Source organism: Physella acuta, unplaced genomic scaffold (genome assembly GCF_028476545.2).
Source record: "Physella acuta isolate Inbredline_101_S28 unplaced genomic scaffold, ASM2847654v3 ptg000364l, whole genome shotgun sequence".
Classification (NCBI taxonomy): Eukaryota; Metazoa; Mollusca; class Gastropoda; family Physidae; genus Physella; species Physella acuta.
The window spans coordinates 398,929-422,436 of NW_026731883.1; the positions used below are offsets into that span (position 1 = coordinate 398,929).

Below are 23,508 nucleotides of genomic sequence, written 5' to 3' on the forward strand. Positions count from 1 at the left end.
CAATTAAGTCCACCTTTTAAAAAATATTTTTGGAAACTAAATATATCACTACAAACCTAAATAACCTATCAAATGTAAGGAAACAAGATTCACTCTGATTGCAAAAAAATGTTTGATTAGATTTTGGTTTACGTCAGTACTAACAACACTATATTTGTAATGTGGTATTAAACTTTAAAGATTACGCCATCTAAATATTTTTAAACAACTTTATACTGTCATTTAAGTTAATAGATTTTATAAATATATCAGTAATTTTCAAACAAATCGTCCATGTATACATCTCTTAGATATCTCACAAAAGCTAGGAAAAAATAGACAACCAAATCAGCGTTTCTTAGACAATTTTGTTTCTCTCAACTGTTTGAGTTCATTCTCATGAAAGTGTGAAACTGCTGATGTTTCTGCAAGCTGGGAAGGAAAATATTGTTAAACCATTTGAATTGAGATTTGATTTATTTTCTATAACAAATTAGTGAATGAACATGTGTTTTATCAAAATAATTGATGGTTTAATGTTTAATTTTGTATGGATACTATTATCATTAGGTCATAAATAATGCTATAAAATTTAATTATTTTTTTTAAAGTGGCTTATAATTTTCACTATCTTGGTGCATTGATAGTAATAAGAAAAATAAAGGTTTAAGTATGTCAGATACATTTTTTAATTACATACCATGTCTAACAGGATGTCAATCTTAAGTTTCAATAAGTTGTTTTCTTCATGCAATGTTTGATTGGCTTTTCTTAGTTTCATAACTTCCTTGTGGCTAGAACCACCTCCAGCTGTTTCTGTAGGAAACAACAATTACTTTTACTTACTTAAGGCACAATGGTAGGACTAAAAAGCTTTTATGTGTAAAGCTCTAAACTCAAAGTCAGAGAACAATTATAATAGAATAACTACTTACCATTTATCCAAAGACCATTTTCAAATGCAACTTCATGGCCACCAAGACTGACTTTTACTGCACCATAATCTAGACCAAACTCTGCTTTTGATTCAGTTGCATCCAACTGAAGATTTGACAATGACTGTGCACGTCTTGGTGGAGTTTTTTTTGGCGAGAATTTGTTTCCAAATAAACCTAGCGGCATGATGCTGTAAGAGATTATGCAAATATTAGCTTTAAATAAAGCACAAAACTGCTAAAATAAAATAAATTTAGTATGTTGCTTAGCGACATGTAACACAATCTAATCAAAACATGGCGTCATCAATTTTATGGAGTCCTATCTGGGATGAGTGGGAACTAATAATGTAATAAGTAAAATGTAGGCCGTAATAGTCACACATCTCATTCATTATTTTAATGCAGGATTATAATGTAATGGATATTTCTTTATATTTTATTTTTCAATTGCATTCATTAAAGAGTAAAGACACATTAAATATTATAGGCCTACTTTAAGTAATCTAATGTTCCACTTTATTGAATTTGACAAGAGTTCCGTATCAGATCAGTCTAGTATCAGATGCCTACTATAAAAATACTTCATTAAAATTAAATGAATATTCCGAAGTCTTGAACTAGATCTAGATCTATACAGTCACTACACGAGTAGATCTATTCTATACTCAGTATAGTATTAGTATCAGTACACTTGAATACACACACACAGCTTGACACAACAAGTCACAACTTGCAGTCAGTAGGCCAGTAGTAAACACAACAAATTAAAAAGAGGATTTTAGTACATTACATTTAGTAGATCTAAAAATGCAATGAAAATAATATAATTTTAAAAATCGTTAAACCAAATGTTATTAATATAGATTTGTAGTTAATTCATAGAAAGGAAAAATGTTAATAACCTATGAAGTTTTTTTTCAGGTAAAAAAAAGAAGAGTTGCTAATGAAAGCGGAGTCCAGGGACTGATTGTTCATCTAATTGCCATGAAGTAACTAGCGACAAAAACATGACCAAAACCACGTACACTAAACGTGGACGTAAAAAATTAAAGCATTAGTATTCTAAAATGGTTACGGTAGCTTAACTTCAAGCTTTACTCTAAACCCAATTCCCATAAAGCCGGATCTCTTAAGTTTAATAAACTGATGTCACAAGGTCCACATAATAATTACATAAATAAACCGTGCGCCGTCATAACGGCCCCGACATAAGAGCCCTGTCTAATCGACCCCGTCAAAAGGGCCAGCGACAAATGGACCCCGTCATATAGGCTCCATACAAATGGGCTCCCATCATGTATACTCCCGACAAAAGGGCTCCCGTCATTACGACTACCGACAAATAGTCTCCGGTTATTTTTACTCCCGACAAAAGGGCTCCTGTCAATGCGGTTTCCGCAGAGGCTAAGTCGCCCGGCGAAACGTCTCATTGATTATGACCCTTGCCAGTAGGACCCAGTGGCGTAGCTAGGATTTTTCGGCCCATAAATTATCAAAAATTATCAGTGGGTCCCTCGTCAGCCGTTAGACTACAACGGAGTTAACATGGGCAGCGAAGAAATCGACTACTACTTACGATGAAGGGTTTTAAATAATATACATTTTCTGTACATATTGTATTTTATACGTCCTGATTGTGTATTCATACTATATTATTATGTTGACCTACTACTGCTACTACCACGTAGTTTTGAAAAAATGTTACCGGCTTACAGTTGTATAAGTTTGTTTTTTTAAGTAACCAAACACAGTAGCGTCACAAAGCGGGTCAGAGGTGCGGTCCGCATCGAATGACAACATTTCGTCGGGACAACATGACAAATTATTGTACAATTTAATGTCAAAGCTAAAATAATAAAAGTTTAGTGAGCGAGGAGTGACACCCCACCGAAAATGCAAAACTGTTGGGGGATGGGCTAATTCTCTTAATGGTTTGCACGACAATGCGACAACACTTGTAGTGTTATTATTTCGGATGGGCCCTGTTCGACCCGCCCCCACTGAATGCCACTGCCTGTACGCAGAGGCGTAGCGACCCTCCCCGGCGCCCGGGGACATACTTTCAATTTGGCGCCTCCTTGGGAGCAAATTCTTGATTTGCACCCCCCCTCGAACTTTTCATTTAACCCCCCCCCCCCTCAAATTTTCGATTTGCACCCCCCCCTCGAACTTTTCATTTGCACCCCCCTCAAACTTTCGATTTGCACCCCCCCCCCCTCGAACTTTTCATTTGCACCCCCCTCAAACTTTCAATTTGGCACCCCCCTAAGGTCGGCGCCCGGGGACATATGTCCCCCCCCGCCCCCCCCCCCCCCTCGCTACGCTACTGCCTGTACAGTAAGCTTTTTGGAACTTCAAAATTATTTCTGTAGTAGAAAAAAAACTGGAGTTCCATTTTTAAAAATTATTTATATAAAACAAATATTAAAATTCCAATGTAAAAGTTTTATTTTCTAAAAGAGGAAAAAAGGACCCCTATTTTCCTCGGGCCCATATGCCTTGGTTGCGATAGCTTTACGGTAGCTACGCCAGTGGTAGGACCTCTTCATCAATACTCTCAAATAATACAACGTATGTAGCTCTTGTTCCACTGGCCTTATTTTTTAATATTATTTTATCTAGTATAAGAGATAGAATGTTTAAAATTTAAGTGATCTAGCTATGACTTCCATAAAAGGAGTAGGTTTTGGGCTGTTCTAACTTTGTGGGGAGAGAAGTACATGCAAAAATTTATCTTCGGGATCCTTGAAACATCATGCAAACCATACTTTTAAACTTCTGTGCTAGCTTTTAATCAACAGATTTTTACGTTTATAAAAATTAAAACATTTTTAAATTCGCTGTTCAGATAGCGATTTCTTTGTGAATTGATGTTGGTTCATAAAAAAAGTTTTTCATTCAGGCATTTAAAAGAGGTTATGGTCGTGGTGGAGAAACTGCTTGTGGTTGGTGGGTTGGACAAAATACGATTTGTCTTGGGTTATTTTGTCGGAAGCCAATATAACGTGAGCCCATTTGTCGGGAGCCAAGATATCGGGAGTCCGTTTGTAGGGAGCCACTATGTCGTTAGCTCATTTACCGCCAGCTTTTTGTTGTGAGCCCAGAGGCGTAGCGAGGGGGGGGGGGGGGCGGGGGGACGACATATGTCCCCGGGCGCCGACCTTAGGGGGGCGCCAAATTGAGAGTTTGAGGAGGGGGTGCAAATGAAAAGTTCGAAGGGGGGTGTAATTGAAAAGTTCAAGGGGGGGGGGGGGTGCAAAAAATCGAAAGTTTGTCCCAGGGCGCCGGGAAGGGTCGCTACGCCTCTGTGTGAGCCCATATGTCGCGAGTCAATTTGTCGGAAGCCCATTTGTCGGGGTTATTTTGACTGGGTCGTTTTGTCGGGGGCCAATTGGTTGCGCAGTTGTTTTTTTTTCATACAGAAAGTGAATCTATATCATTGCGGTAATTCACTTATTGGATATTTTGCGGTGATTGGTATGACCTTAGTATTGTGGATGTAAACATGCCAGAAAAAAACAATTGTTTTCGCTAGACTCAATATTGAACGCAATGACAATATTTTACGTTGCATTATTACAAACTGTAAATTAACTGATGTGTAGAATTCGTTAATAAAATAATAGATCATAGTTATAGTAGGCTAGGTTAGAGTACAGTACAGTTACAGGTACAGACGACGGACACTTGACTTGAGTCGATTGTCGGTATTCTTTCTACTCAACTGCGCTACTGCGCTAATCACTCACCAAGTGATAACTAACTTAACTAACTTACTAAACTTAAACAATAGTGAGATTGACTAGATCTCGAGATCTACTCTTGACTTCTTAAATTAAAGTATTAAAATTATTATTTACTGAAAGTGGTGTCTGTTTATGAGTATTCAATAGGCCCTATACTATAGTAATAGTAATAGTTTATTAATAGCAACTGAATAACAACACAGCCAGCACAGCAAGGTGCTGCAAGGTACACACATAGATCTACATAAATTATTAAATAGTAAGTGTCACATAGTCACATAGTGATAGTGACTGATGATAGTCATATTATAATTAATTAATTAGGTAGGCTAATCTATTGTTTTAGGTACGTAAAATCGCCCGCGATTAGTAATGTGAAAAACAGGTGACTCCTTAAATTTTAATAATTATTTCACATTTTGAGGAGGATTTATGTTTTGAAAAAATACAAAAATGTTTCCTTGTTTCATTTATAATTTATATACCTGTTTTTATAGAACTGAATTAAAACTTTTCAGTAATAAATGAAGACTAGCGATGTTTTTACAACAGATGCAACCATGCTCATTTACTATAGCAGCCATCTTGTTTATTTCTTTTTATTGTAACTTATAGCGCAAGATTCAGGGGAAGCCACTCTAACTTACAAATGGCCGCTTTTTATATAGCAAATCCTGCTCGCAAACACTGCTGTTTAAAGTTAATTTCTTGCGTATATTGATATATTTAGCCGTTGATTTAGGTCGATTATTATAAATCTATAATAATTGACACAAATATAATTTAATATATCACAATATACTTCTATTAAAGCCTTGACAATGAGGTAACTTTTACGTACCTAAAACAATAGATTACCTATTATATTTTACATTTGTTTTGTAAAATAGGCATTCTAGATCTATCTTCAAGAGTAAGACTGTTTATTTGGCTGTTTTTACTATATTTGCAGAATTAAATATAGATTCTAGATCTCCATTGTAACATTCTAACAATCATAAGTCAAGAAAAAATACAAAAACTAAATTGTCCAGTAGTAGTTAGTGATCCTAACTTACTAGGCCTAACTGTTATATATTATATTCATATATTGCCTATTAATAATTAGGTAAAGCCTAATAATATTAAATATAGACCTATAGATCTATCATTATATATATATATATATATATATATATATATATATATATATATATATATATATATATATATATATGTTAGCTACTCTATTAGAATTAGATCTATTCTTCTATCATAGTTCTATTATATATTATAGCCTATGTATTGTATATATAATAGAAAAGTCTTAAGAATATAGATGTCAAGCATGGCACACAAACAAGGTGACACTCAAACAACTGAGGCTCAAGAGTTAAATGATAAAAATGAACAGGTAAGTCTTTCTTGACTTTATTTAAGAAAATTTATTTTCAACTATTCATGTTAAAAGATAACTACTTAGTGAGAAAAAAGCCATCCCATTGAATATCTAATAGCTTGTCTTATGCAGATCACTTGTAGTATTTATTTTACTGCTTCAATCATATGGGATGGCGTGGCCTAGCGGTAGAACACTAGACTGCTAATCCGTAAGTCTTGAGTTCGAATCTGAGTTCAAGTCAGTCAGTCAGTCCCTGAGTCCACCCAGCTCTGATGGGTACCTAACTCACGTTAAGGAAATTAAAAGGCTGCTGCCCACATTATCCCTTCATAAGCAGAGGTTAAGAATCATATGAACTCTACTTACTCTACCCAATGTATTGCTTTTGCTAGGTTTAAATAGGAATCTTTACTTTTACTTCAATCCTAAATAGCAAATATTAATTAATATTTCTTACTATGTTGATAAAACAATATACACTAGGATTTGTTTGGGCTTTTTTAAATTAAATCATTAGAACTGGATCCAGGTACCTAACACTGCTGTATTGTATTGATTTATATTATTACTACTTTATTTATAAGCTTTTATTTAGTTCACAATGTCTGTTTTTGGGACTTGGCAAATCTTGTAACTTAATTTTTACCCACTTCTTATGCAGCGATTCCACACAAAAAGTGGAAAATAAAAGAAATGTATTAAAAACCTTTATAAGAAGCTTTTAAATGCACTGAAAATAAGAAAATAGAACAAATTTGCTTTTTTTAATAAAAGCATCGGTTGCTAAAATTTGTTAGAGATCTTATTAAAGACAAGACAGAAGTTATAAACAACTGCACTTTTTGCCACAGTATCCACAACTAAATTAACAGTTCAAATCTGTGCTACTAGGCCATTTATGGTAGAGTATTTTTTTATTACATCTTCTCCTGCTCCCATATGTTTACAACTTAAACAAAAATCCGTCCATACCACCTAAGACTAAGTTAAATAACTATTAGTATACACACTTAAAAACATTGTGCGCACATTTTGTTTATAATGATTTAAAGTTAGTGTATTTGCTAAGGGCACTGAAAAATGTGAATTCTACTTCACCTACCCCATTGACCATAAGGTTGAAAGGGTACTTTTTATACATTTAGCATTTGACCACATAGTAACAAACAAATGGATGTACAGTCAACTAAGCTTAAAGTTACCAGAAATCTAGCTTTGCAAAGTTATTAAAATAATCAATAGCTTATAAAAGTGAATACATTCAAAATCCTTGCACTTACAGAAATTTAAATCTCCGTTTATTCAGTTAGATGGGGGGGGGGGGGGGGGGGGGGGGTAAATAAGTTTTCCATGAAATATTCTTCATCAGCCCATGCTAACAATCAACTTTACCTTAGAAAATGATTTATACAAAAATGTGTGGACAATCACCTGTAGAATTAGTAACCAACTCCTAGTTTTAGTGTAGAAATACTTGGATGGGCCATTCGGTGGACACAAGACCTCTCCGCTGTATTGACTGCTTTAACTGGTTAAATGAGTTCTGCTTACTTTGAACAAATTTTATAAAGATTTTACATACATAACCACCACATTCAACCTACTCATTTACATATACATGCATTTAACAGATATTAATATAATAAAAGATTGTCTAAATTATATGTCAAGGTATTTTACATATTTAATTAGGGACGGTATGGCTTAGCGGTAGAGCACTAGACTGCTAGTCCAGAAGTGAGTTTGGATCCCGGACTTGACCCTGTAAGAAGTCCTTGAGTCCTCCCATCTTTGATGGGTACCTGACTCACATTAGGGAAACAAAGAGGTCTGGGCATCTAAAGTCATTAAAACAGATGAACTCTACTTCTTCTGCCCCATGTGTCTTAGGCACTAATGAGAAAAGATGATGATGACTTTACATTTCCAGAAACAGATCAATAATCCTTATCTGTTGTAGCTATCTTTACTGCAATCTGTTACTTGTTGGGGTAATATCACTGCATTAAATGAGAATCACAAGTGCAACAGATTTGTCAACATCACCTTTGAATTCGATTGTTTTATTTAAACTTTGTTATTGTTATAAATGTAAAAATCATTAATGCAAACAATAAATTATTTTGTTTGAAAATATGACAAAGTTGTCTCTAAAGTTGACTTTGTTGAGAACTAGTAGGCCTCCTGTTGGAATTTTTTTCAGTTCTCAATTGATTTTTTTCACTCCCAATAATTGTATGTATTGATTTCATCAACCTAATTTAATTCAGTAGAAAAAGTACATTAGTTGGAAATTGAAGTATCAAATGTAACCAGATCAAACAGTAATCAATATGGCTATCATAGGTTTAAATTAATGGAAATGGGTGGGTGTTTAAACGTATGGTTTCTGCTGGTCCATATAAGGTGTTCTACTCATAGATTCCTGAACAAACATACTCATTTGCTATTTTAAGTTTTTTGTATCTGAAACCAGTAAAGATGGATTTTTATGTGGGTCCTAAAGGGGTATGTTATTTTTTTCAAATGGTAGCAGCATATTTATTATCATCCAAGCTTTGCCAATTTGTTGAAATATTCGGAGGGTCAAAAAAAATTTCATGTTACAGTCTGTAGACTGTAGAAAAAGTCTGTAGACTGTAGAAATAACATTTGCCTTCACTGGAGCTGCTCAGCTTCTTAAAATTGGTGCTTTTGTTTTCCCAAGCTATCAGTGACTTACAAATACACTGTGATCACATTTGAGTTTTAGCACCTGTTATAAAATTGTTTTAAATTAAAAGTTTATTTAATGAGCTACAATTGTAACTGATAAATTATATTATGTTTCACAGTTGCTAGAAATAAAAGATTTTTAAAACAACTAGGCCTGACATTTTTGTTTCAGATATTGCTTGAGCCCTACAAGTACATTTGTCAGATTCCTGGTAAACAGATCAGAACCAAGTTATCTGCTGTAAGATTTTTTGTTTGACTAATTAACATTATGCTTCAGCCATTCTTCCCCCAACCCCATCTCCTCAAATTGCAAAACAGCAATTTCTTTCTAAAATTATTGACTTGTTTCCCTTTAATAACAATATATAACCAATAAATGTAGAAATGATAAAGCCCCTGTAAACTGCTAGCTAGTTTGAGTTTTTTGTCATCATTAGTAATGGTTTGATCAATTTGATTTATTATGATTTTAAAAAATGGTACAACCTCTAAAAATAAAATAATTTTTTTAATTAAATTAAAATGTGACATCATATGTGATAAATGTGGTCATGTGATCTATGATGACTAACCCAAAGGTCTCAGTGGGTATCATTTTTAAGTTGGGGAATGTAACAGTGGCTGAGCATCATGCTGAGCACACAATCCATTGGTATGCCTAGGAGATGCTCAGTGGATTGTCTAACCTGAAAGGGTGCTTCTCTTGTATGTATGGCACCACACTTTCTCAAACCACCCCTCCACTGTCATCACTCAAAACACCTGTCTCAGAGATTGTGATGGCTGACCCCATTGCCTGGTCAGTAGGATTTGGTAGTTTAAGGACATGGCAAGTCACAAAAAAACTTTTAGGTTTTGGTGTTACCCATGTAGGGTCCCTCTGTATCATACTCATGTGAGTTATAACAAGGTTTTAAAGGGCTACTTTTACAGCTTTAAAAAGTGTAATTAGTACAGTCTCATGTGTGCTACCTTGCTCTGTAAAACTATACACTCTGTTTTTTAATGATAAGATGTTCTTCCACTCTGCTTGATGGCTGTTCATCTTTTTTATGATATTCTGTTAAAACTTCTTAGGCCTTCAACCATTGGCTGAGAATTCCTGAGGAAAAAATGATCATAGTTTCAGAAGTAATCCAAATGCTTCATAATGCAAGTTTAATGTAAGTTTTTTCACCCTTTTAGTGAGTGTTTAATGAAGTAGCGATGGTTTTCATCCTGTTATGTAGAACATTTAATAAAAAATAAATATTGTTATTAAAAATACATATTTACTAAATTTCCTTAAAAATAAATTTTAGATAAAACATTTTTTCTAAAATGTGTTATGTGATGTAAAATACAATTTCCTTTGTAACAGAATAGATGACATAGAAGACAGTTCTAAACTAAGACGTGGTATTCCAGGTTAGATAGTTCTTTAAATATATCAAACAAATGAGCTTTGTTTACTGATTAATTTTAGTTAGATTAATTCATATTACTAAAATAACGAAATTGAATTTTATTTAGGCCAGTATTCATTTCTCTAATGCTTTTGGTTAAACTTTAAACTATGTAAATTAAAATGGCTTTTACTTTCCGATTTTTTTATACAGAATTCTTTTTTAACATTCTATTCTTTGCATATTTTTCAGTAACACATTCCATTTTTGGTGTTCCCCAAACAATCAACACAGCCAACTATGTCTACTTTTTAGCTCTTGAAAAACTCTTCAGTTTAGGAAAACTTGAAGAGACAACTCGAGTGTTTACAGGTAAAGCTGTTTGGTTTTTGTTAAAGACGTCAGTTATCAAAAATATTTTTGGGCCTTTTGTTTTTGTTAAAGTCATTAGTTATAAAAATAAAGTTTTGGTCACTGACAATGGTTATAAGGGGAAAAAATTCTATTTATTGTTAAAATAGTTTTTTTTTTAATTGTCCTCTTTTAATGGGAATAAATGCATTTATTTCTTTTCCCCAGAAAGTCTTTTAGAGCTTCATAGAGGTCAAGGAATGGACATTTATTGGAGAGATTCAGTGGTGTGTCCAACAGAGGAAGATTATAAACTCATGGTTATAAGAAGTATGAAAGTTATTTTTTCCTTTATATTTTTTCAATTCTTATACAGAACACACATAACATAAAGTTGTGAAACCAGAATAAAAATATTAAAAAGTTAATTTGCTTGCTTGTTATCAAAGTCTTAACTTGTCGAGAAAACATTTGAAAGGTGCTTTTTGTGGAAAATTATATTGTGATTATTAGCTGTTTAATTGCTTTACTTAGTAACATGTTTGCCAGACAGGTGAAATAAGAAAAATATCTTGTCATTTTGTTTACAGAAACTGGTGGTTTATTTGGTTTAGCTGTGGAGCTAATGCAGTTATTTAGTAGTAATAAAAGGTAATTTTAAGTATTTTTGGTTCATCACTAGTATCATCTGCTTAATGCATGGGCTCAATAGCCACATGCAGCTTTTTTAATGAATACATATGATGGCTTTTTCAGTAGGTAAAACTACTTGCTTCTGAGAAAATAGTTGTAGAGCTACATCTATCATTAACCAATGCACTTTTTAAATTCTCTGGTATCAGATCTAAAATAAAAATTTCAATGTTGCTCCCACAAAATTGTCACTAGAAACATACTCAAAGGCTTTTTTTTAAAAAAGTGTCCAACTTGCAGAAATTATTTGTTATTTGTTTTTTAAGTAGAGGTTTAACTATTCCAGCTTCAGTGGTGTTTGTTCATTCTTAGTTCTAATGATAAAGTATATGATTTTAAAATTAGAAATAAGATTGAACAAAATGACACTAAAAATTGTAATGAATAAACTTTGTATTTTTAATTGAACAACTACATTTCCCATTTCAAAATTTAATCTAATAATAAAATCATATTAAAATTATTTAGTGTACATTACTTAAAGGGTACTGTTGCTCGAAAATTAGAGTAAAAATTAATTTTATTCTTAATGGCTGTATGTTATTTTTCTCTCTTTTAGTAACTTTAAACCACTACTAGACCTTTTAGGACTGTATTTCCAAATTCGAGATGATTATGCTAATCTATGCTCAAAAGAGGTAAGTTTTGGTTTTCATTTTAGTAATAGACACCAAATTTATGTTGATTGTTGCTAAAAGCATTTTGTATTTGCATAAATAAATGGGAATCACTCATGTGGGGAGAAATATTGATTATTTTTAATGATTGAATTACACATACAAGTAGTTAATGTATGCAAGTAATTAATGTGAAGCTGTCATTGGGACTTGGGTGGTTCATACTGCAGGTGAAATAGAGTCTGCCTCTATTTGGGATGAATTTATACTTCTGAATATTATTATAGCTAAGAAATGTGTGAGCTGCTTTTGTATAACTATTATCATCAGGTGGTATTTTAAAACTGCAAATTTTAACCTTTTTGTTTAGTATGAGACCAACAAAAGCTACTGTGAAGATATAACAGAAGGAAAGTTTTCATTTCCTCTCATCCATGCCATTAAAGCTAACCCAGCGGACAACCAAGTGATGAGTATGTGTTTACTTTATTTTCTTCATACATCTTCTATTTGTAGGTTTATTCTTCTTGATACATCTTCTATTTGTAGGTTTATTCTTCTTGATACATCTTCTATTTGTCTTTAAAATAACATTCTCAGAGCTGTCTATTATTATTGGACTGAGTAAAAAAATAAATGTAATGCTGTTTAAACTACAGTGTCTAACTATGAAAAAATGTAATGCTTTTATAACTAGAGTGTTTAATTTATGAATTAATGTAATACTCTTATAAGTAGAGTGCCTAATCTTGCTTTTATTTAATCCCTAGGTATTTTAAGACAAAGAACAACAGATATTGATGTAAAAAGATATTGTGTACAGTATTTAGAAAAAGTTGGAAGCTTTGATTACACAAGACAAGTATTAGAGACACTAGAAAAAGAGTAAGAAAAAATATGTTGTCTGCTAATTAAAATTATTGTTAAATGAGGGTTTGGGCAGCCATACTGCAGTAATTAGTCTGTACTGCAGCAATTTGGCAGAATTTAACATTTGGTTGTCAATAAATTTGAGTGAGGTGGGATAATTTGTTATAACAAAATTCAGCCATAACATGATGGAAGAGGAAAAAACTTATCCACGGCACTTTAGACTAAATGTATCACTTAATATTCATTTTTTAATTACAGTGCAATTAATTCCTTATCTCCTCTCTGTGTCTAATTATAAAGATGACATTTTATTAACTATTAGTTGGAGTACTAAATTTTATTTTGATAAAAAATTTTGTAAACATTTATAACAGCTTGTTGAGCGAGATAGCATCACTAGGAGGCAACCCTATCCTTGAAGCTTTAGTCATAGAACTCAGGAAGATCTACAGTGGATCCAAAGCCAGCAGCAACTGATATCTTACTGCTCATCCTAAGTACCAGGAACTTTTAAAAAAATTTAAACTCTAGTTTAATTTTAAACTAGTTAACAAATGTATTTTAATGGCTTATGTTATGCTGTTTTTTTTTTTTTTTAACAAATAATTCAATCTTATTTACCTGGATGAAGTTGTAACCACACTGTTTATTTAATTGTTGCAAGAGGTTATCCATTTATGACTTCCACATTGAGGTGAAGGCCCACATGTTCCATTTAACATGAAAATATTTGTATGTTACAATAAATGTGAGAAAAATGTAAACTGCTTACAAAATATCTTTAAATAGAATTTAGCACAGCGGGTAATTAAACCATGAAATCTGTTTATAAATTATTGCCCCTTCTGTTAGCAAGAGATGAACAGATGTAAGGATTCATAAACCTAATGTGGCATTATAATAATATTAACTATAATGCAGGGTAAAACTGCAGAAAATGAATCTTTTAAAACTTTTCTTTCTATACAAAAATTAATAATTTGAACCTCTGCAACTTGTTACTATGTTAAAAGAAATAGTGTAAGTTATACATGCGCTCATCATTCAGATCTATTTTTATCCTTCTAAAATGTCATTTGCTCAATAATCTATATCCTTTAATAATAATTACATCTATTCAAAAAAAAAAAAAAAATAACCAACTATAAAAGTTATTAGCATTGCAAAATTCACATCACAAATCATGTTTTTGAATGAAAATAATGTAGGTTTAGAGAAGTGGGCAGGGTCTAAAATTCAATTTTTTTGTGTAGACGTCATAAATGGAAGACCCTTAAGATACAATTACTTCTTGATAACTGCCATACTTTAACTATTAAGCTGCATATGACTTTTATAAATAAGACTGGTACTATTTGCAACTTAGAATAGATTATGCATCATAATCATAGGCATGTTTATTTAAAGTAACTTGATCATTAGTATCTTTTAAGTAACTAGTTTAGATTATACTGTAAACCAAAAGTATTTCTGTGTATAATTTGTGCCATTAATTATTAGTGTATGAATTGTTACAAGCTGTTATTTATTGCATTTAACTTTTTACTTGGAACTGATATCATTTTTTATGTCAACACATTTTAAACATTTATCACATACAATTTTCCTATAATGAACAGATTTCATATTTTTTCAAGCACATGTAGGTTTTTAGCAATTACAAAAATGGAAGTAATTAGATTTTTAAAATACTTATTATTTCATTACAATTAATAGTAGGCCTATAGACTTTAATAAGTTTAAAGCAATTTGAACTAAATTTTTTTTTTACAACTTTTGGATCTCTCAATGAATAAAGAATGGCCTTTTTTTTTTGATGATGTGTAGTTGTCAATTTTAGATTCTTTTTTCTTAGATTGAATATGTTACATGCTTAGCTTTAAATGGTATTCTATTTAACCTTTTAGTAAAATATGAATAACATGTAACTGAGGCTTTTAATTGCACAATTTTCAAACAAAGTTGTGTGATAAATGATAAACAGCCTGAAGAAAGCATTACACCATGATCTGTTTTTTGACACTAAATTATTTTGTCTTGTTTGTACATGTATTGCAATTATTTTATAAACTTTTAAAAAATGTTTATTATTGCTATCAACTACCATTTTTTAAAATAATTTATCACAGAAACAATTTTAAAAATTTTGTCTTTATTGTAATATAGTTTGTCATAATGGAAATAATACTGTAAGCATTTCATTTAGGCTTTATTGTCTATATAGTTTTTATTGATGAAAATAGGAGTTTTTAGGCATCGATCCATATGTTATTGTAATTGATTAAAATACTTGATATTTATTTTTAGAACTCAAGTTTTTATTTTAAAGACAACTTTACATTTACTTGAATGTATTAAATCTAATTTACTAAATGAATAACATTATTTTATTGAGAATAGCAAGTCAGGTAAAGTCAACAACACGAATTTAAATAATTGGTTACTTGATTTTTTAATCTTCACTGAGAAAAATATCACAAATCAATGTCATACCATCAATAACATTACAAGTTAAATTTAGCAAAATCAGTGATATATTATCAACATGAATGTACCACAAATTTTCCTTAAGTATTACAAGTTTTTAAAATGACAAAAACCTGCCAAATACTTAAAGCCCAAAAACATATTCAAGCAGCTTAGATGAGTGAGAGTAAAAGTTTCTTAAAGCATATCCTCACTTTCAACACATTCAACATTTAAACAAACAGGTACCAGGAGTCTGAAAGATGGATGTATTGGACATTTTCTAATCAGAGAAAACTGGGTTGCAAAGGCACTTTATAGTTATAGCGTGAATATAAAGAAAAACTTCACTCCTTGAAGTGAAGATTCTTCATTCCACTTTATAAGGCATTCCTGACAACAGTTAAGGACAGTGAAGCTGCTGAAATTAATTAAAACAAATTCAAAAGAAATCAAAGGCATGAATTGAATGACAAAATTGCAAGTTACATGAGGCAATTGTAGGCCTTTTTTACTCAAAAATATTCAATAGTAAGAGACATTGATTTCAATTCTATACAATGGGGAATGAAACACTTTAAAAACATGATAGCAGTTAAAAACTCTCAGAACACTAAAATAATGGTAGTAAATAAATAATGTACATTAAATGCAATTAAGATCTTACATCCTGAACAATTTAAAAAAACTTAAACCTGTAATATTTTAACAGAATTTCATCTAAGCAAAATGTGATCAGATTTGTTTATATAGTCTCAGTAAGAGATTTTTAAAGTTTTTAAAATCATCCTTACTTTTCTCAGAAGCCATATATGCTAAAAATCAAAGCCAAGACTTGGCTCTCATTTGTTAAAGCAAAATGTAACAACACAGGCCATACAAATTAATTTAAAATGTCAAGATTGAGAGTTGTTCATTAAAATAAAAAACTATTAGTGGTTTGAATAGATTTCTCTTTTTGTATCATTTTAGCATCAGCAGGACTGATGATTTCAAAATACACATGATGGAAATAAATTAATAACAAGGCATGGTCAAATTCTAATATATAATTTTTAAATGAATGTTTATGAAGCCGAAGTTTGAAAATACATTTAAAATGTAAATTAATCAGGCTAACTGACCTTTGGACTGCAATGACAGATGAGAGAAAATATTATGCTGCAATGACTAACAAGTCGAACAACTAAATGCATGGTTTGATTACAAAAAAAATCAATGAACTAGTAAAACTATAAATCTAAATCTTTCAAATAAATTATGCAGTGGTGCCACTTATTTTTAAATAAATGATTCCTAGAAATCAATCCCCAAATTTTACCAATACTGAAACCAAAGTTTGAAATTTTTAAAACCCTGAAATCTAATGTCATGCTGAAATTTTTTTGAATTGACAATTAATTTTTGAGACATTAGATTCAAATTGCATTTTTTAAAAAAAACCAGTATTTTGGATTTATAATCTTTGCAATAATCAGCAAACAAAATTACAATTTAAGAGAGTGTGCATTTTAAAAAATGAGTTTAAAATTTTAGCCCCATCTCTATGCCATGTTATGCTATGGTTTAAACAATTAACAGCAGCATTTCTAATGCCTAATGTATATATACCCAATATTTGTTTCAAACAATCAAAATGCGGATATGTCAATGTCAACATTTTATTATCAAATTGCACAATAAAAACATTCAAAACAGTAGTTTAAACAGTAGTTCTGATTAAAATATTAACACAGGATTTTTATATTAGATGTCAATTTAAGAAAAAATTATGCATTAGTTTCAAACAATGAAACAAAATATAGTCAAATGAAGCCGTAAACCAATAAAATCATAAATAGTGGACCCAGGTTATATAGTCATTATAATAATTTTAAACAGTTTGTAGTAACTGCTTTTAGGCAAGACCCTGCAATCTGTTTAACCATGTAAAAGGGAGAAATTATTATCAAAAGAACCAGTTAAAGCAAACGTTGTAATCATTTTTTATGAAGTCTCAGTGAGTGTTCATAGAATAATTGAAAATACACTAGTATATTTGGCTACAATTATTAATGTAATAAGGTTTTTTTAATCACTTATTATTCCTTTTAAAAAGGCTTGTTAATTTTTAGGAAATGATCAATAACAGTAACTTAATATTTCCAAGAAAGATCAAACCTTATGTGTTGATCAAAAACACACCAACACAATATATAGATGGTAAAAAAATATGTGACTGAATACCAGCAGATAAAGAAAATATTTTGAATTTGATATAATAGGCATGTATGTTGAAATGTACAGAGAAAAAATATATTTTGCAGTTCAATAACAGTGTAGTTACTTCAAATAGTAAAGAAAAGAAGTGAGATATTGTGTAGAGGTTAAAGATTCTTAATGGATTACTTTAAAAAACTCCAGTTTATGATGCCCATTAATAGATTAAAACAAATTTCTTTGATTTAATACTATGTCAACAAAATGTTTGGAATGATAATTCAAAACATGGTGGCTACTCTGTGATACCAATGTTTGCAACAATTCCCTTTGAAACAGGTTATCCTAGGCCAACATCTAGTGACATCATTACAACAAAACCTACAATGGCTCCCCAAGAGGCCAATTTTCCATTGCCACTGAAATAAATGGGGAAGAAAATTATGAAAGATTAAACTTCACCATATTTTTTTTTTGCCAGTGGCCTACTTTTTAAAAAAAATATCCTCAAGAACAAACACAAATTTTTTAAAACTATTTCACGTGTTAAAATTATAGATATTTATTTTCTTGATTAAATTTCTTCTGTCATTTAAAATTTTTTTTACACCTAACTTCACACCCAAACAGTGAGAGATTTCTAAATGATAATTCAGCTAATGTATTAGTAACAAATTTATTCCCACTAAAGTGTTAGTTTATATTCTAAGCTAATAACTGGTTAGGCTGTACGACTACTCACGCTGTTTGTGCTTCCGGTATAATATCATCAACAACAACAAAGATCATGGCACCAGATGCAAAAGCTAGTGCATAAGGCAACAAAGGTTCTGCAAAGGTCACAGCAAAGGCACCAAGTAACCCTGCTATAGGTTCCACCATGCCACTTAACTGACCATACCTGATAACATTGAATGTGGTACAAGTTATATTCAATAGAGAAGTAAGAGAATGTAGATTATACTGTTGCAAAATTGTTGCTAAATGTGTACAATGAAACAAATATTTTTTTACCAAAAACTTTTCATTACTGACATTCCAGAACTTCTGAGTGGAAGACTTACAGCCAAACCTTCAGGGAAATTTTGGATTCCTATTCCAAATGCTAAATTTCTACCAATTTAAAAAAGAAATCAGTTTGTTAACATTGCATAATGGTTTGCATAAATCATTTACATAGGTTGCAGACATTTACAAAATTTAAACAAGGTCTAAAATAATGTTTAATCCCACACATGATAGAGATCAAAACAAAACAATATATTACATTAACAAATACAATCTATGAAAATTCTCACCTTGCCTTCTCAAATGTTGCTAGACTAGATTTACCAATTGCACCAAAGCCTACACCTACAGCTAATCCCTCTAAAAACATTTAAAAGTTCATAAACTGTAGTAAACATAAAAAAATAGGTATAATTATGTGAGATAAAAAGGTTGAATAATAGTAACTTATTCTATTTAACACTAGGTGCTTAGCTAGATTAAAGTTAAAGATTCTATTTTGAAGAAAAAGCACAATTATATGAATAGCCTAGTTACCTGGTATATTGTGTATAGTAATTGCAATTATAAGGAGCATCATCCTCCGCCAATTAATTGCTTTGCCAACACTGGTTTCTAAGCGCCCTGGAGCACTCTGTGAATTATGAGCTTGTTGTGTGCGCTGTGAAGCATCTGAGATTGGTGCAACGTTCTGGCGTCTTTTTATAGCAATGTCACTGGGATTTCTATGCTTAGCATGGATGTTTGAATAGTTATCATCAACTGTCAAAGTGACCGAATGGAAGCTGTCCTCACTTTTGTAGGAATCATCTAATGGAATATCATCCAAAATGCTGCTACCATCAGGGCGAATTAACTCCCCCTGGTTTAAATGAAAAGATTTGCTAATAAATGATGTATTAATTAAGAGTCATTACTATATTATTTAAAAAATGCATGACAGATCAAAGCGTTTGCATGACCTACACAATTTGGAATAAAAAAATCAGCTGCATACACAAACAGTGCACCGAGGACAAACCCGACAGCTATTGGCAGGAAGGCCCATTGACCATTACTTCCATACAGCCCTGAGTTCTCAGCCATATCTATAGCTGGAGCTAATAAAGACCAATAAGAAGCAGCGACCATTACCTAACAGAAAAAAAATCATATTATTTTTAAGCACTGAACAAATTATTTTAAGAAATAAATCTATATATATAACATAATTGACTAAAAACCTTTTTAGCCCTGGTTTAGTTAGTAAGAATATTTAATGTATTAACTTAACCTGGAGCTATTTTTTGTGTAAGAGCTAAACATAATTTAAAAGATACAAACATTTCAGAAGTGTATTAGTTTTCTAATAAGTTGCAAGTTGAACTTACTCCAGCAGCAAAGCCAAGGCTTCCATCCAACAACTTTCTCTAAAATAAAATAAAGACTGTTGCTTGAATAAATTAATAATAGATAGTCACAAACATGTATTACTTTATTCCAAAAACTATTTAAGTCATTAAATGTTATTTTTTAAAGTTTTTTTTTTGTTGTCTATGTAGATCTATATGACAAGGAAAAAAAAAGTATGTTACCTTAGCAGAGCTGAATACAAAGACAAGGGCTGCTCCTGCTGCAGTCAGTCCCCAAGTAAACAGGGTGCCCAGCAGGGTTTGTAGTAGAGGATGGGAATTTTCCAACATTTTTAGTTATATTAAACTTGACCCGTTGAATACCTACACAACTCTGAAAATTATTTGATCCTAATTATTTACATCATTTATATAAAAAAGCAATGTTTGTTTGTTTGTCTTTTATGCATTACTACCCCTTTCATCTGATCCCCATGAAACTTTGGGAAGTTGTTGGGAATACTCATGGGGAGGTTTCTGCAAAACAAAAATTTCAAATTTGCAGGGGTGGCGCCCCGGCAGGCTGTGATTTGATTCTTCTCTATATAAGGTATATAAAAAAATAAAAGCCGATTGCGGTTTGACACGGTTCATCCAATTGCCATGAAACTTTATAATATTATAATAAAGTGCTAAAATTTGTAGTTGTATATAGGACATTTGGCTTCAAAAATTGAGTCAAACAGTTTCATATTTAATGAGGGACTTTCCACTAAAAACCTGATGGCATACTAAATGGGTGTGCATCCATTTATTGTTAATCTCACAATAAAATAATGAGAGTGAAGCGAGGGGAATCCTCCCCCCCCCCCTGCAGTCAAAACCATTTGTCTCACGTTTTCTACTAGCATCCCCCCCCCCCCCATGTCAAATTTTAAAAATCAATTTACAATTTACCAAAACCCTCTTAAAACAAAAACAAAAACTGACTCTGAGTGAGAATTAAAACTTGATCTAGATCTAGATTCTTAAGTAGATCTAGATTTACTAAATATAAAATTTCTAGACTAGAATCTAGATTATTCTAGATCCTAGGACTAGGTGATTTAAAAATCTCAATTAAAATTTTCATTCTAGATCTAGATCTAGCAGTCTAGTGGTATTTTCTATCTCAACATACTACATACCACATAGTAAATACTACATACTCATGCATGATACATACTATATAGTATAGACTTAAACTATATTATATAGATCTGTATATACTATAGACTATATACACTTGGGTTAAATAAATACACACATGGCTGCTAATGTCAATGCTAACCCTGTCCCTAACCCTAACCCTACCATACTCAGATAGACAGATACTGTCCATACGCCTAACCCTAAAAGACACTAAAAGTAAATTCTAACCCATGTTGAATGTATTAAATTTATGATTAGTATGTATGTAGTATGTAACCATAGAATTAGTCGAGATTACAATACTAGGGGTCATCCATAAATGACGTCATGCTTTTTTTGACTATTTTTACCTCCCCGCTCTCCTCCGTCACACATCGTCACAAAAAGCCAGACCCCCCCCCCCCCCCTAAAATGACGTCACACCTCAACCTACAATCCCACTCAAAATTGCAGTTGAATTTTTTTTAAAACATCGATATTTTAAATATTTTTCCAAAATCTTGTCTAAACTATTACAATTTATTATTAAAACAGTTATCTAAAACGCGAAATAACGTCTAAAATTAGTTTTCTAACATTGCTTTTTTATAATGCAAAAATGTGACATCGCAAAATCTGAACCCCCCCTCCCCCTCATCACACATCGTCACAAAATTACCGACACCCCCTACGAGTGTGACGTCATTTAATTAATATTTATGGATGACCTCCTAGGCCTAAAAGTACCAACAACCCAACACACCTAGATCTATTTTATGGAAGTCTATTAAACTATTAGTATTATCCATTATCATACATCTGTACCCAAAATCATTATACTCATTAGTCATTAGAGAATCTATACAATACAATCATTCATACAAACTTACAAAGTTACAAACAAGTCTCTCGAGTTACGAGTAGTCTCGAGTCTAGATCTAGATCTAGTCTTGAGTTTGCTCTCACTTTTTTCAGTCTAAAACTAAAACTGTCTTACTCTTGATCAGTAGTTTAGTTACTCAGTCAACTTAGTTTTACAAGTTATTATTAATCTGCAACCTGTAGCCATAATCACCCCGCACAATTATCTTATCTGTTAGTGTTCGTGTGGGTTTTGTAAAGCTGTACTAGAGTTTAATAATTTTCTTACAACACGACTTCATACGTGCCAAAAAAACTACGTCCTAACTTCGGGTCATTTCCGGAACTGTTTGACGCTAAAATTGTTTTTCGCATAACTTATTTTCCTAAAGCCTGGTTAAATCCAGGTAGATCTACGGCCCACGGGTCTAGCCCAGGGGTCGGCAACCTTTTGAAGCGGAAGAGCCAAAAGTTACAATTTTCAAAATTTCCCTGGTTTTAAAGAGCCACTAACATTTTTTTTATTTCAAATATTTTTTTTTTATTAAGATTATTAGTATTTGTTCAAGGAGTTGGAGCAGGGACGGATTAAGCTTGGGCGGGGCCCCAGGCTTAAAATTATTGGGGGCCCTTGATATATATATATATATATATATATATATATATATATATATATATATATCCTAATCAACAACCTTATTTTAAAAAATCGTGGATTATTTTAACTTATAGGAGCATTCAACACCGATATTTACAAAACTGCAATTTAAAAAGCTGTCAATTATGTTCATTGAGTGATAAATTGGATACAAACATGTACCAAGTATGACTAATTTCTAGCAAGACTATATGTTGCTTTCCCCCCCCCCCCCTCCATCCACTACCACGGCGCACACACACTAACAATACATATAGAGACGAGATCCATCCTCTAAGTCAGCAGTACTAAATATATGACTGTTTACTGTAGGCCTGTAGAAGTTTCCGACTGCCCCGCGATCTAGCCGGGCACCAGACGGTTGGACGATGTCTCGCGTCTGGTGGGTGGGGGAAGTACAGCCTGGTCAGAGCCTACGGGTGAATGAGCGATGAACATGCAGAGGCATAGCGACCGATTCCGGCGCCCGGGGCGGAATATACATTTTTGCGCCCCTCCCATTCTATTTATAGTTATTCCTGTCTTTGAAAAAACGCCCACCCTCCAAAGTAAATAAATAAGTAAATTGGAAAGGTTTGTGGAGTTTCTTACCAGTAACTATCCCATTCGATTTTGTATTTCGGTGCCAAATCAAGACAGTTAAAGCAATGTGTCTATTTTCGTAACTTTGACTGTATATAATTAAATACTTCAGCTTAAAATGAGCTTTTAAATTAATTTTTACCCCTTTTGGAGCCCCCTTAGGATCGGTGCCCGGGGCGGCCGCCCCACCCACCCTCCCCTAGCTACGCCACTGCGAACATGTAGTGTTTCAAACCAATATCTTCATGCGACTAATTCAGTCCACTATTTGCCAGTTAATTCGAGTTTACCTCCCTTGCTAACGGGAGTCAAACTCCTTAGCCGGTATTATTATTCGTGTCACGATAGTTATTGAACTGTCATTCAAGAATTTATATTGGGCATGAGAAATCTGGAAATGCAGACTAACAATGAACAAATATAAATATCCATGAAAATATTACGTCGTTATAGAGCAGACGATAAAGGCTGTTGGCACGTGTTTACTTGCAGACGCAAAAAGACAAAAAGAGAATTTCAAACCACTCTATGTAGGAAATTATTAATAACATA

General features: G+C 32.3%; 3 protein-coding genes across 6 annotated transcripts; 1 reads left to right on the top strand and 2 right to left on the bottom strand.

Annotated features, from left to right (window-relative positions):
* Positions 1–157: 157 nt before the first annotated feature.
* LOC131941530 (protein chibby homolog 1-like) lies at positions 158–1,900 on the bottom strand. Its single transcript, XM_059300803.1, has 4 exons — positions 1,820–1,900; positions 915–1,105; positions 680–795; positions 158–411 (listed from the first exon to the last, which is right to left on the bottom strand). Exons 2-4 carry the CDS (start codon positions 1,099–1,101, stop codon positions 328–330), a joined length of 387 nt encoding a protein of 128 aa, XP_059156786.1. The 5' UTR covers positions 1,102–1,105; positions 1,820–1,900; the 3' UTR covers positions 158–327.
* A 4,037-nt stretch (positions 1,901–5,937) lies between these two features.
* Positions 5,938–13,682, top strand: LOC131941521 (geranylgeranyl pyrophosphate synthase). 2 transcript variants are annotated; one of them, XM_059300793.1, is made up of 11 exons: positions 5,938–6,056; positions 8,932–9,000; positions 9,840–9,925; positions 10,123–10,169; positions 10,400–10,519; positions 10,727–10,828; positions 11,089–11,149; positions 11,751–11,829; positions 12,179–12,281; positions 12,579–12,693; positions 13,056–13,682. In XM_059300793.1, the coding sequence occupies exons 1-11, from the start codon at positions 5,982–5,984 to the stop codon at positions 13,156–13,158; spliced, it is 960 nt and encodes a 319-aa protein (XP_059156776.1). In that variant the 5' UTR covers positions 5,938–5,981; the 3' UTR covers positions 13,159–13,682. The 2 variants fall into 2 exon arrangements, with proteins under 2 accessions (XP_059156776.1, XP_059156777.1); XM_059300794.1 differs by lacking the exon at positions 5,938–6,056 and adding an exon at positions 8,453–8,552.
* A 1,426-nt stretch (positions 13,683–15,108) lies between these two features.
* On the bottom strand, positions 15,109–22,103 carry LOC131941522 (zinc transporter ZIP11). 3 transcript variants are annotated; one of them, XM_059300796.1, is made up of 9 exons: positions 22,006–22,103; positions 19,929–20,079; positions 19,725–19,763; positions 19,321–19,488; positions 18,892–19,216; positions 18,645–18,714; positions 18,361–18,459; positions 18,089–18,247; positions 15,109–17,765 (listed from the first exon to the last, which is right to left on the bottom strand). In XM_059300796.1, exons 2-9 carry the CDS (start codon positions 20,034–20,036, stop codon positions 17,687–17,689), a joined length of 1,047 nt encoding a protein of 348 aa, XP_059156779.1. In that variant the 5' UTR covers positions 20,037–20,079; positions 22,006–22,103; the 3' UTR covers positions 15,109–17,686. The 3 variants fall into 3 exon arrangements, with proteins under 3 accessions (XP_059156779.1, XP_059156778.1, XP_059156780.1); XM_059300795.1 differs by having other exon boundaries at positions 21,915–22,052; XM_059300797.1 differs by lacking the exon at positions 22,006–22,103 and adding an exon at positions 21,746–21,787.
* Positions 22,104–23,508: the final 1,405 nt, after the last annotated feature.